Source organism: Tauraco erythrolophus, chromosome 7 (assembly GCF_009769465.1).
Source record: "Tauraco erythrolophus isolate bTauEry1 chromosome 7, bTauEry1.pri, whole genome shotgun sequence".
Classification (NCBI taxonomy): domain Eukaryota; kingdom Metazoa; phylum Chordata; class Aves; order Musophagiformes; family Musophagidae; genus Tauraco; species Tauraco erythrolophus.
Window position 1 is genome coordinate 15,742,646 of NC_141471.1, and position 14,524 is coordinate 15,757,169.

The 14,524-nt window shown below is 38.1% G+C and overlaps 1 protein-coding gene across 8 annotated transcripts in view; it reads left to right on the plus strand.

The window, feature by feature from the left end:
- Positions 1–14,524, plus strand: part of PARD3 (par-3 family cell polarity regulator) — a 479,965-nt gene that overhangs the window by 316,999 nt on the left and 148,442 nt on the right. For all 8 annotated transcript variants that reach the window (XM_086614468.1, XM_086614472.1, XM_086614469.1 and 5 more), the window contains 2 exons: positions 1,900–2,127; positions 7,850–8,066. In XM_086614468.1, the coding sequence (XP_086470594.1) occupies positions 1,900–2,127; positions 7,850–8,066 (445 nt within the window). The remainder of the gene's footprint in view (positions 1–1,899; positions 2,128–7,849; positions 8,067–14,524) is intronic.

Below are 14,524 nucleotides of genomic sequence, written 5' to 3' on the forward strand. Positions count from 1 at the left end.
TCAGCCCTCCAACAAGGACGAGCTGTGAGCGAGGGTGGCTTCTTCCAGGAGATGGAAGTTCGCCAAGATAAGATTTCTCATTGGTTGGGATGAGTTTATTTTAGGCCGAGGGTCCAAACAGCAGGACTCTGGACTGCTGGGGGAACCAAACTGCAGCACTTGTGTAGGGCTGTGAAGGAGGATTTTTGTTTTGTTTCTATTTACAAGTTTGTCTTATCAGTAGGGCAGTTGAAGGGAGTAGTTTGACAGCTGCTGTTTGAATTTATGTGATTTGAGGGATTTCAGTTTAACTTAATTACTTAGACTTTGAATAGCTGAGTGGAAAATGAAATTGTTTGCTGCCTTGCTCCATCTCATACCAAGTTAGCAAACAACATGGAGAAGACTTGCCTTGCTGCTATTCTGCATCCCTTCCGTAGATTCAGCAACCCCCTTCCTCCCCACCCAATACTGAATAATGAAATAGGCTGGTTTTAGTAGTGTAGTGGCAGTTTTCCCCAATGTAAGGTAACTTCACATATCTTCGTTAAAGAATGGTGACAGATACTATCTCTCTTCTCCCTCCTAATATCTACTAGAATAGGGGTCAACTGCAGAGCTTTGTATTATTCTGAGATAAATACTTGAAAAAGAGAATTTTCCCTTATTGCATTATTCACACCAGACCTTGCTTACAAATGTATTGCTCATTAGTTTGGTATTGTTGAGGGTTCAGTTCTTGGCTCTGTCTCTCAGTGCTGTCCGGCTTTGAAATGTATCTTTCTGTGCCTCTGTCAGATGAGGATAGTGATGTCAATGGAGTAACAACCCACCACCTGGGACTACTGTGATGCCACAACACCCTTCTCTGGGCTGCTCCCTTTGGGTGGAGAAAAAGTGGGTCTTCATGTTATAGACAAGGGCTCTGGTCTGCACTTTTGAATAAAATCACTTCAACTAAACACAGTCATTTTTTTCGCCCTGAAAGGTCTCTCCCAGTTTTAACAATATTATGAGATCTAATTGTGCAATTGTCAGATGATTTGCACTGAGTGTGTGTGTCTCAAAACAGAGAGTAGACATTTAGTCCACAAACCTGAGAAGTCTGGGTAGGGAAAGGCTTTTGCAGAATACTGTCTGGCGCTTTCTTGACACACCTCCAGACATGCTGCAGTGGTAAGAGCTGCTCTTAGCTCCAGCTGTAGTGCTGACCAAACATCAACCTGGTGGCTGCCAGGAGTGCCTTTCTTTTCCAGCTGAGTAACAGGTATTGCCTGACTAATTGGGTCCTTTCCACAGATTGTTTTTAAACAAATTCACTAAATCCCAGCAAGTCAACTGGTATTTCTCAGAAGCATTTCATTATGAAATTGTTAGCAATTCAATGCAAGTCTTCAAAACTTGATTAAAAGCAAAAAGCATGTTCCTTGGAGCCAGAAGTCAGGCTGCTTTGCAAGACTGTTACTCTAAACACAATAGGATTCTTGCCCGTAATCCGCTCACTGTTCATCATGTGCTCGTACAGATGAAACATTCTGCTCAATACAAAAATAATTAATAGTTTTGTTTGATGCTGTTAGATCAGTTGTGCCTCTGCTTTTTTTTTATGAGCTGTGTTTTTAAAGCCTCGTGATTACTTTATGATTCAAATTGTTAAAATCACAGTAATAGATGTTGGTCTCTATTCACTGATTTGAAAAGCCAGACAGTGCTAACATTGTCGGTTTCATTGACTATGACTTGACGTACTCATTCACTTCTGAGACCAACAAATCTGCGGAGAATTCCCTACGGATTATTGAGAGATGATGTGAATAATGTTAAGTGTGTCCCCAAAGACTTTCAGGATGGATGTGCATAATCAAGCATGCAGTTCTCATTACTCATTACTTTTTTTTTTTTCCCCTGTAAATCACTAAGGTTCCCCAACCAGAGATGTGGGGCCTTCCTTAGGTCTGAAGAAATCCAGCTCATTAGAAAGTCTGCAGACAGCTGTTGCTGAGGTGACTCTGAATGGTGATATCCCCTTCCACCGCCCACGCCCACGAATTATCCGAGGACGAGGCTGCAATGAAAGCTTCAGAGCTGCCATAGACAAATCATATGATAAACCTGTAGCAGATGATGATGATGAAGGCATGGAAACTTGTAAGTAAGCTATTGCTGTACACAAAAAAATATTAAAAACATAGGTTAATTCCTTTAGAAAGTGATTAAAAGTAGTGAAAGACAATTTTAGGGTTTTAAAAGACTAGAACTAACTTATCTTCATCAATTTTTTTCCAGGCTTTTTTCCTTCATATTCATTAACAGATTGCAACACTCTGCAGCTTCCTTCCTTTTTAAAACAAGGAAATAAGATTATTAGGAGTGTGTTTACTTAAATTACTATGAAAATTTTCTGTAAGACAGCTAATTAATTTACTAATGTAAATTAGAAAAAAAATTATGCAGAAAGACAAAACTGCACTGAATTTATGTTACAAAAATATATGCATCTAACTTTGAAAGAGTACATTTGTAGTGTCTGGGGGGAAAAAAGAAATCACTGTCCTTTAATTAGAGTAAGGCTGGCAGATCTAATAAAATATAAAGTTAATGATCAGCTATTACCCACCCTAATGGGCATTCATTTACATTTTCAGTTCTTTAACCTGAAGTACGACCCAACATGTGGAGAATGTCATTAACATAAAAGAATCACTTCAAAGCTAACCTTATCATTATTGAACTATGTAAGAATGGGCTGGTAAAATGACAACTTGTATTGAATGAAAATAGTATGAATGGTAAATTACTTCAATCAGGGGTTGTATTAAAATCATTGAATTTTTAACCTTCATGTTGTACTACTTTCAACTTGTCACACACCAGCAGAATTTTTTTTAATCAACCTGCAGCTAGTTAGAAGTTTATGAATGAAGATGATGGTGGGGAAGTTGAAATAGTAAAATACTTAGCCTGTATGCTAACAGAAAAGACTTGAAAAGAGATTTTTCACTCTCAGGTCTTTTTAAAATTTTTTGGTTTCAGAAAATCTGTTTCATAAGTGCCATTCTCTGATATTCTTTTATAAGCTACTTGTGTAATCACTCTTTTGTTTTTTTTTAAAAAACTCTTTGCTTTTTTTCTTTTTTCTTTTTTAAAATTTGCCTGTTGCTAAAAGTGTTCTGAGACTGAAAAGGAGATCATTTTGCCAGTCACTTTTCTCAAAGGTGGTTGCGGACAGAATTAATTCTGCTTCACTTTTCCAGCACCTAGCAATTTCACGCAGCAGTGAGGCTAAATGCTGGTCTGGTACTGCTGGCTGTCAATCCGTTTCTGGCCAGTAGAAGAATAAGTATGAGAAAATGTGTAGTTATCCTGATCATTCTCCCAGACTGCATGCTTATGGTCTTTTGGGATGTAAGACCATGTTTTTCTAAAACACCTTGTTTGGTATGAGCCCACTGATAGTAATACCCTGTTTTGAGGCATCAGATATCCAAGGCTTATCCAGAAGTTACAGATGGTTTAACTTCATTTGGTCAAAAATACAGCAAGACTGTTATCATGAAGTGCTTTCTAGGTGAGTATAGGTTTATGAGATTAATGTAAGGGGTTTTGAGCTTGTTGATGCAATACGTAGGGAGTAGCAAGGAAGTATTTGGTGGCCTTTGTATCCTTTCCGTGGGAGCAGCGGAAACCAGACAAAGCCTTCTGGCTGAAATCAAAATGCCATGGGGTGAGTCTTTGCCCTCATCTCTCTGTATGAATGAAGTCGTCTAGCAGTGGTGGACCAAGAGCCTTCTCAGCGTCATGGGAGAGCAAGAACAAGGCTGTTCTCAAATCTCACATTGTAAAGAAGGGCTGAGCAAAGTGTGACCAAGCTATGTGTGTAGAACTGTGTGTTCTGTTGAGTTCCTTGTGTTTTAATAGCCTCCATGTATAAATATATATATAAAACATCTAAGAACCAATCCAGAAATTTGCAGTGCTGGGTTAACAGATGCAAACAAGTAGCAAAGCAAATATAGGAAGCTAGTTGGACAGAATTCCATCCTCATGGTCTTCCTTCTCCTGGTGGCTGTGAGAGCTTAAGAGCTGGCTCAACCATATGTTGCCTGGGAGCAGCACAAAAAGGTAGGTCCTCAGGTCTGTCTTTCTGAAAACGTCTGTACCTGTGTTAAAACTGAAAGGACTGCAGTCTGCTCTGCTTTGTGTAAGTTATGTGTGGCTTCATGTTCCAGAGAGTTTACCAAATGGTGTCTTCAGCTGGACAAAGCCTGGGCACATACAAATATGTAGAAGTTAATTTAACAATCTGGTCCTAATGTAACTAATGCTTCACTGCTGCCATAACGAGATAGCCTAAGTTTTTTTTAATTGTATTTAATTATTCCATAATTGTTTGAAATTAAATTGTGGCTTTCTCTCATTGTAAAACTCAGGCAAACATGTTGGTGGTCAATTTGCTGATGCCCTTGAGGTTGGATCCATTTGTCTTATTTGAAATTTTTTCCCTTTTCTCCTCCAAGTGTTTCAGTGCTAAGAGTGCTTCATTCTTCCAGACGGTGACCCTTTTCAGAGTAGCAAATAATAGCACTGCAATATATTATATAGAGAAATTCTTAGTATGTCATTGCCTCATATAAAAATACAGGTAGCATGCGTGGCAAAGGGGCTGACTCTCTTCTGAATGTACTTGCTGTCCTTGGAACAACATGTTGGTAAATTACTAAATGTAGGATGAAAATCAGATAGCAGAGACCAATTCTGGGGTAACGTTTTAAAAAGTATTTGAGAAGATGTGTGTGAGTTTTAATGGCTGTAAAGCAGTAACATTTGTGCAGAGGTGATCAGCTTTTACAGATCATTTTTCCTCGTTTTTTTTTTTTCCGTAATACTTGAAGTAGCTGACTGGAAGCAAAATGTTTATCTTTAGTGTCTTGAATGAGAACAAGCATTTGGATTGGGAGAGATCGACACAGCTTTCTAATCTTTTACTGAATCATAATTGCTAGAATCTAGGACTGTATTAAATATCACAATAAGAGGCCTAGAAGCTTAGTGGCAAAATAGCTTCACATTAAGTAGCTTTGATTCCTCATGTGCATCTTTTCCATTTTATGGCCTAATTAGGAGAATAGCTTCGTAATACCTGTTTGTGTAGTTCTCCATAGTACAATGGGGTTCATGAAATGACACTAGTTTTCAGGTTTAATTGATGTTTAAAGTATACTCCAATTTAATTTTTTGCCTTCAGCATCCTGAATGGGGAGGCAGGAGGTTGCTGGAAAGGAAGGAAATAACAGCACCAAAACAAATACACTCTGCGTTTTGCAGTAACCCAATGTCATTACTGCAACTTAACAAAAATTAGAAGTTTCATTTGTAGCCTGGGCTTGAATTTTAATTGAGCAGCATTTGCATTTGCTCTAAACACTGGTAATTAGGTGTATGTTAATTGCAGAATGACTGTGCTGCATAAGAGTGAAACAAGTTTCTTCATGTTGAGTCCTTTTAAGAAAGCTGGAAATCTATTTACTGCAGTAGAGACACCAGTGTTTACTCCAGGACAACAGTCATCCTAGTTCACAGGGCTCAGTCTAAACTACCGAGTTAATTGCAAGCAAACTGTGTACGATAGACAAATATTTATTGCAGCACAAGCGTGGAAAGGAGGCAATATTATCTCCATAGAATATGCAAAATAAATAATAAGAGGAAGCATTGTTATGACAAGTTGTTCAGCAGCTCAGCATAACACAGTACACTTAATAGATATTTAGGGTTAATTTAGTGTATTGTTACATGAATATGAACAACCATAGGTCAAAATTGAGTCATCTTTAAAAGCCTAGCAATGAAGTACCAAGTAAACATTTGACTTCAGAATTTGTCAGAAAATTAAATGCATTTTTTTACTAATTATATTCGTTTGCAAGTACAATCTTTTGAATGTCTAGTTGGTTTTAACTGGAACAGATTGTAGCTAGGAATTAACATGCAAAAAATTAGCATCTCTATTCCAAAGTGGTTTTCCACTACTCTTTTAATAATAACTAAATATCATCCCAGACATTGATTAAAAAACAGTGTGACCAAAAAAAGTACAAGTACAGCTAGTACAGAGTATGTACAGGAAAGGCCTATTAGTTTTCTAAAATACAATTACCTGAGTATTAAAATCGTGCCTACATTTGAGAAGCTGTATCATCTGCTTAACTCATAGCGGTCCTGAAGACAAGTTAACATGAAATGCTGATATCTGCCCTTTTTCCTTTTTCTTTTTTTTTATTTTTCCTGCTGTTTTGTACTCAGCTTCAAAAATAGTTATTAATGTTGAGATTTATCTGACATGGTATGTTTTTCTTGAAATACGTTTATGTGATCTTCCAGGGTTGGAGAATTACGGAAGTCTTGGGATACTCAGTGAATAAGTACTAAGTCTATTGGCCAGGTCTGTGTATTGTAATATTAATGAATAAACAGTATTTTGCAGACAAGTACCTGAGAGAAAGAAGAGGCACTATTGAATGGCTTTCAGTCAGTGATATGTAGAGTTTTCATGTTCAATGAATTACTTGCAAGATTAATATGAATGATGACTAGGAAAAGCAAGTTTCTACTCTACAGTAGTTTATGTATGAGAAATTTCTAAGGAATTACGCACTTTTATTTGCTGTAGAAGAGTCACTGAGGTCTAGAAACAATAATGTTAGTAGGAATGACAATAAGAAGTAGTAAACATATGCTAAACTAAAAAATGATTCTTTCTTCCTTTCATAAGCCATAGCCATTTCCAAATCTTGAGTACAAAAAAAAATCTTTTCTATAGACTGTGTATATATAAAGAAAAACTGTATTTTTCAACTGCTACTGCCAAAAGTTGTTTGGAGCCTTTATATTCATTGGAGCTGCAGGAGACAGTGCAAAGTATGCATCTGTGACATGAAGGTCACAGCTTCATCAGCCATGCAATGTAATTTTTGGACTTGGCTTTAAGTTAAATCAAAATGGTTGCAGGATTCTGACCCAAGAGCTTGAAGTGTTTCATTTCTTTCTCATTGAGATACTGGGGGAGTTGTCAGCTTTTGAATGGATTGTTTCTTCTGGTCATTTTTCTTTCAAACTTTCTGAAATACATGTGCTCTGTTAAATCTAGCCTTTGATATACTTTAGGATTCTTGGAGTCTTAGTCTTGGATCGGAAACAGAGAAGGAACATGTTATCTGCCCTTAAAGGATTTTACTCGTTCTGCTGGATGGAATCTCCCTACCCAAACCTCCCAGATTAACCCATTTCAACCAAGAATAAAACCAAGAATAAAAATCATGGTGCATGATGTGTTTTAAACTGCTCCAGGAAATGAAGTACTGTGAGAAATCCAGTATGTTACTTGCAGTGGAATATTAAGGCTTGTATTGAAGGTTAACAGTCCTTAATGACTTACATATTTTTATGAGAATATTACTAAGAATTTCCTGACAGGGCATGCTGCATTGTTGTTGTTTCTTCTTGCAGAGATTTCTAAAGCTCTCCTCAACTGATTTAGATACTGAAACAAAAATGGCCAATTAACTGCACTTTGCTAATCCTCTTCATTAATCTGTACATAGTTCAGAGTACCCACAAAGCACGAATCGTGTTTCACAGAGTGTTCTGCAAAGGTGAATTCCTTTCTTTTAGGACTTTAATAGTACAAGTGAAAACTCCAGTAAACTCCTACATGAGAAGATACTGATTTTGAAAGAAACAAAACCACCAAAAACCAGCATTTTGTGTTTGTGCATATATCCTGCTTCAAAAAATGTTATGCAATGTACCAAAAAGACTGCCCTTGTTGGTTGTTCTTATCCCACTGATGTTTCTTAATATGTGCTTTCAGTGGAGGAAGACACAGAGGAGAGCTCAAGATCTGGTAGAGAATCTGTGTCCACAGCAAGTGACCAGCCATCTCACTCATTGGAGAGACAGATGAATGGAAGCCAAGATAAAGGCGAGAGAAAAAAGGCTGGAAAGGACAAGAAGAAAGATCGAGATAAAGAGAAGGATAAAATTAAGGCAAAGAAAGGAATGCTGAAAGGCTTAGGAGACATGTTCAGGTAGGTGCTTTACAATCAAATGTAAAATGAGTTATAAAAAGAAGTTTCATTTTTTAGTTATTAATTTATATCGTGACTGTTTGCTGAGGCCATATTTTAGTGTACATATATAAATATACATGATGTATATAGGCTGATCTCTCATTTTTTGAGCCTGTGAGTGGTGTCATGAAAGGGAAGCAGCTCAGAATGAAAGAGGAGGAGATGACTGGCAGAGTAAAGGGACTGCAATGTAAAAAATGGTTTTAAGCAACAAACTGCTTGGTCTCGGAAAGAGTCTTTGGTGATGTCTAAGCAGTACACATATCCTTTGACAGGTCAATTTTGGGTTTCACTTTTTTCTTAAACTGTGCTGTTCTTAATACTGTATCCAAAGCTTATGTTTTACTAAATGAGTGTTTTTCTTTGCTTTACTATTAAGACTGTTTGGTATCATGGAGGCATGATGTGAAAGAGATGATTCAGTTTGAGATTGAAAAACAGCATGCTCCTCTCAAGGAAAACAGAATCTAAATAAGGTTGTGTGCTTTGAGAACTCACGATCTGGAGAAGGGGTTAGTGAAAGACCTGATTTTTACCAAGCACTGAGTTTTTTTGAAAGGAGTCATCTCTCCAGCTGACATAAGTGATCTGAAAGGAGCAGACTGCTAAGGGATATCCTGCTGTTCTGGGTAAATGGTGAGACATGACAAACACCTTCGGTCACTTGTGAGAAGGGGTGAGAGAGCAAGAAAATTAGTCTTTCTTTTACCTAGCTAGAGTAAATAAATATATTTCCAAGAAAAAAACATGATTAAGGCAGTGTTTGCTTTCTTTTGTGTATGCAGAGATTCATTATTTTAATTTTTAAGTAAGACACCAGTATTATTTTAAAGATTTATTAACAATGATTCTGCTCTGAAAACATGTAAGTGGAGCTTCAGTTGACTTTCATCCAGTTACCTTCTTTATCCTGTAAAACATTAATTGAACCCAGGTTGTAACTGCACAGGTTTTTGAAAGTTGTTCGGTGTCTGTGAATTGTATTACGAAACTATTAATTAAAAACTAGTTAATTGAAAAATATTAATGGATTAGGAAAAAAGTAGTTAATTAGAAAATATTAGTTAGAAATGTGTTTAGAAAACACAAAATAGTATCAGGTTGTTAGACAGCATATACCACAAAACACCAAAAGAGTCATAGGAGGTAGTCCCACACATCAGGCAGGAGGAGAGCACTTCAGCCTGGTCCTGTGCGCGTCCACAGGGATGCCGTCATCTCCTGGGTGTTTGCCTGGCTGAATTCAAGCCTGGAGCAGAGTTACACCCTGCGCTGGGGGAGAGTGGAAGGTTGAATGGTGACTGGTTCTTCTCTGCAGTCTTTGTTATTTTTATACAGCAGAAACAGCAGGTAAAATTGAGACAAATTATATATGATAAATTCTATGGGCTCTAAGTAGCTTATTGAGTACTGTGAGTGCTATCTCGTGAGTTCAGTCAGAAAGTGTTTACACCATCTAGAAAGCTTGGGCAGCTCCTTGGTCCTCAGTTTCATCCTGTGTAACATTCCCAGTACCCAGAGGACCTGTGAGATAGCTGCTTCATTTTGCAAGCTTTGGTATGCAGGCAAAGGGCTGGCTTGAAGAGGGTCCCATCCAAAGAGAGCAGTCTCCATGTTCCAGAGAGCTGGCTCAGTGTGAGGCTTGTGGGTTCTTCTCTGCCCTCCAGCCTTAGAGCCTAACATCTGGTGTTCCTGTGCAGCTTTGAATGCTCTAGATGGAAACGAGTGTGAAAGTGGAAATTAATACCATTTTTAATCAGGCACTCTGAGCTAAATAGGAAGTAACCTTGTCTGTATGTTCGGTGTAACACTTCTGAAATCTTTAATCTGGAAACAACAGTAATTTGACTGATAGGAAGATCTGATGATTGCTTTGTTGTTTACTCTTCATAACAAGTCAACGATTCCTTGAGTTATTTTTTTTCACTACCATTTCTGAGTGAACTTTACTTTTCAGTCTCCTCTTAATTAACGTGGGAGCACTGCTATCCGGATGCAGTTGACTCCTCCTGGATCTGTAAATTAGCTTGCACCTTGTCAGCCCACCCAAGAGAGGTGTTCCTGGCAAGCAGGAAAATGCCGATTGAAGGAATTAAGCATTGTGCCTCTCATTTCCACTCGGAGCTTGATTTGCTTTGTTGACAGGCTTCTCTAATGCTTGAGAGATGGGCTTTTTTATGTCTGCAAGATAAGCTACTACTTCTGCCTATAACACGCTTTATTTTTCTGTACATCTGACATATATCATGGATATCAAGTAATCACTGAAAAAGTGCAATAGAAAATAGTGATGGCAGTAACATTTAAAATTCAAGCCATGATCAAAGCATAATTGGATGTTTTGGTTCTGTGCAACATTGTGATTTCTTTGTAGCTCTTTTTCTTTTCTCCTTTTTCACTTTTTTCTTCCTTTTCAGCGCTCTTATCTTAAAATAATCTTTCTTTATTAGGTTCTATGGACAGGAACACTTGCGGGATGAAATTACTGTTAATTGACACTTTATTCTGTATTTAGCCAAGGGGCATTTTATTGCCTATATGCAAACTGGCAGCTCATAAAGTGGAGTCTATGTGATGTATAAAAACAAGTCTCCTTGCCTTCAGTTAAAATCTTTGGATTTGCTACTGGGATCTTCATTAAACTGTACTGTGAGATGGAAACTCCCACTAGAGAACTCTAGGTTACATTTATCCTTTGGCTTCTAGTCATCATTTCCGAGAAATCCCTGGATGATTCAGGTAGCAGGTTAAAATCATAAATAAATCTTTTAGGCACTTCCATTGTGTTACTGCTTGTATCAAACATAGTAAAGAGCATTGATGTAACTGTGAAGGAGAACTGCAAAATGCAGGCTGCAGCCTGCATGGCTCTGACACACACAACTTCCCGAGGACCTTTGCTGACATTGGGCTGTGGACAGTCTAAAAGTTTACCCTTCTCACTGTGAAATAAATCTGTGTTAGCTTGTGTGTATTTCTTTTTCTAAATTGACACTTCAGGGCAGAACAGAATAATTTATTTAAATCTTTCATTTGGCTGAGAAGTCTCTCTTCACAGATGAATATAGGGCAAAAGTTAACCTAGAAGAGTGTTGAACAAAAATATGGGTCTACTGGAGGATATGCGGGTGCTGCAGAGCTTTGCTTACATCTGAATACCTTTGTTTTACCTGAATAGTGGCATAATTCCTGTCCTTCTTATCCCTTCAGTAGGTTTGTGTGCCATGTCCTTTGGCTTTAATCCCATACCAAGGAGAGACTGTGCAGTTCTTTCTCACCTTCTGCTGGCACTTAACAGGTGTCTGGATGGCCCCTGCCAGCTAAGCCAATAGTTTTTGAAAAGCTGATAAGAAGTTCTACTAATTTCTATGTTTCACTAAGGCAGCTTGAATGGATGTGTGTTTTGACATCAGAACATTATAGAAATCTGTATGCTTCTCCGAGTGCAATCTGAAATGTGTTTACTCATTTCTGAGCCTGATTTTGTTTATTTTAAATAGAGATTTTGCTTCTTGATAAAAATCAACCTGACAGAAACAATCAGCTGATAAATAAGTCATTGTAATGCTGCCTTAAGAAAGAGGTTTCACATTTTCAAACAGGGCATCTGTAATTAGTGCTGGTAGGGATATATTAATTTGATGGCCTTCTATGTTGTGCAATTCTTGACGTGCCTCTCTTGAGAGAGAAAATTGTATATCCCACCTTCTTTTCCCTTCCTCCCACCCATGTCATGTGCAGGGTATTTCATTCATGGAAGTAGATGCCCTCAGATGTAAAGAGATTTGAGATTGTTCTTATTTTCAGGTTTTGGGTGATGATGAAATGACACTCTGCTGTGGTGCAGCTGATCACTGAAGATCCCTGTACTCCATTCATGCCTATTCCCGGTGTACAACCTTGGATATAGTTTCTAGATGGGTGACTGGGACTGGCAAACTAATAGGTAATAGACAAATAAGGTGGTAGCTCCACATCTTTCCCTAGCTTCCTCAAGCCATATATAATTTTCCTCTGTGGTCATCCCTGAACCATGGTTCTCTAAGACAGTGACATCACTGTTGTTATGGCACTTTTGGGGGGAATTTATCTGGTTTGCAAGGAAGTAGACAGCCACAGTATACAGGGAGTTTGTATAGGACAAATCTCATTGGGGAGTTTTATAATAGAAAAATTATGTCCAGCAAGTGATCAGTCTCAGGAAAGGATATATTTGAGGAATAACATCTTTAGAAGAAACTGAACTACCAAGATCTTGAGAATGAGGAGGAAAAAGGAGCCAAAGGGAGGGAGGGCTTAGGGAGGCCAAGCTATCTAGTCATGTCCTGCTGGAAATATTGGAGGGACAGTCACTGCCTGATAATAAAAACATGCTGAAACAAGTAGACATTGATATGATCAGATAAGAATGGATTTGCAAATACAAATGGTATGTTTGAGTTTACATGGGGAACTGCTGAGGAGAACAAAAGATGAGGATATACACATTACACATAAACGTAACTTTTCAATGGGGAACATAAGCACTGTATGTTTAAGTTTATGGAACAAGACAGTATGCTTAAAATTAATCATGTGCATAGGTGTTTTTAGTACTGGAGACTGTGTATTTCAAGACCTGGACTGTAACATTGATGGAAATGTAAAGCTGTAAAGTATGGTAAATGAACTTTAATTCCTCTGTTAACTATTGTAGCATACAGGTAGGTAAATCAATGCACTGGATAGCCAATGCAAATGTAATATTCCTAGATTACCATTAAAATTTAATCCTAATTTGATTTACTTAGATTTAAAATGATTACTGGGAGCTTTGCAGTGTTGTATCTTCCAGTTCTGAGGGAGGAAATAGATAATTTAGTTTGTGACCTTGTTTAGCTGAAATCAGATATACTGTTGTCTTCCCCCCCACCAGCTGCTTCCAAGGTGCACTGTACATGTCCAGATTCATAAACATATTATTTGTAGGTTTGAATTACACATATCAACCACATTAGCCATCTGAGACCTCTGACTGGGCATTTGGGAGAATAACCTGCCTGGATGTCTGTTGCTTGTTCCATGACTTCCGTGTATTGTCTACTCTGGTTTTTATTTAAGTTTTCAGATCATAATGTCTGTGAGGAGATGAAAAGCAAATCACAAGGGTTATACCATTGGTTTAGTAATTATCTTGTTTTTCTTTCATTTAATAACAACCTTCAGACTTTTAAGCAGGCATATGACAAAAAGGTATCTGAGTTGTGTAAAATGCTGTTGAATTATACCCTAATCAACAGGACTGGCAAATACCTTGAACTTGATAAAATAAAATCTGTGATCTGATTTTCATAATTTGGTAGTTTAAGAAGCGGCAATAATGGCATTTTCCTTGGAAGCATGACTAATAGTACTTCATATTGGTAAATGACACTTACTGTTGTATGGACTTAACGGAAAACATGGGAAGGAGCTCCAAAAGTTGGAATGATCTTTTTTTTCTTTAGTGCTCTTCTCATGGCACAAAACACCATAAATCTTGAGCCTTAGAACACAGAGGAGAAGGTTATTGCTTAAACACCTGTTGGTTGTATAATTTCAAACTTGGAAGCTTGTTGCTCATGCTCTCGATTGCGCCTGGGTTTGCTAATGCTCATCTGAGAATGCTGCCGACAGCTTGCAGTGCTTGTGCCGAGACTTTCATCAGAAACGCTGAGCTGGGTCGTTGCTCAGGTAAATGGAATCTGGGGCTATTTGTGCTCTGGTTTTTGCTTGCTACTACTATGAGCCAGCTGGCATGACTTTCATTAAGTCCGCATCTGCTTGCCCTCTTCTGCCACCAGCCAGCAAGTGTGCCACCTGCTACAATCCTAGATGCAGGGTCTAACCCTGATGCCTTTTCATGCTTCAGAGGAGGAGCACAGTCCACATCCCAGCTGCAAGTTAGTTACTGCTAATGGAACCTTCTTTTCTGCGCTGCTCTGGGCTACTTTGTCCTGATCTGTTTGCAAAGTTTCGTCCAGCCTCTGAGATGCACAGAATCAGAAAAGCCTTTCAAATGAAATCAGCCACGCAGCAAATTGTCATCTTTGATGCAGACAATTACCCAGGACTCATATAAATGTCTTTCAAAGCATTTTCATATTCTTCACTTCCTTCTTTCCAATTAAAAGTAAATAAGGGACTGAAAGAGATAAGCTTGATTGAAAATAGTTTTATTTTTTGGAAAGGCAAGCCATGCTCCTTCTTTCCTCCTTGCATTTTTTCACCTTCCTGTTTTCTTCTGCTTGGTGGAATCAGTCGCTTTGAGGAAATGTGTGTTTCATTGCCTGCAGCCCCAAACACACCAGCTTTTGACTTAAGATGTCATTGGGATGTGGGGCAGTGGAATGGCAAATTCGTGTTTCTAAACCAAACAACTTCAGATAATCTGTCAG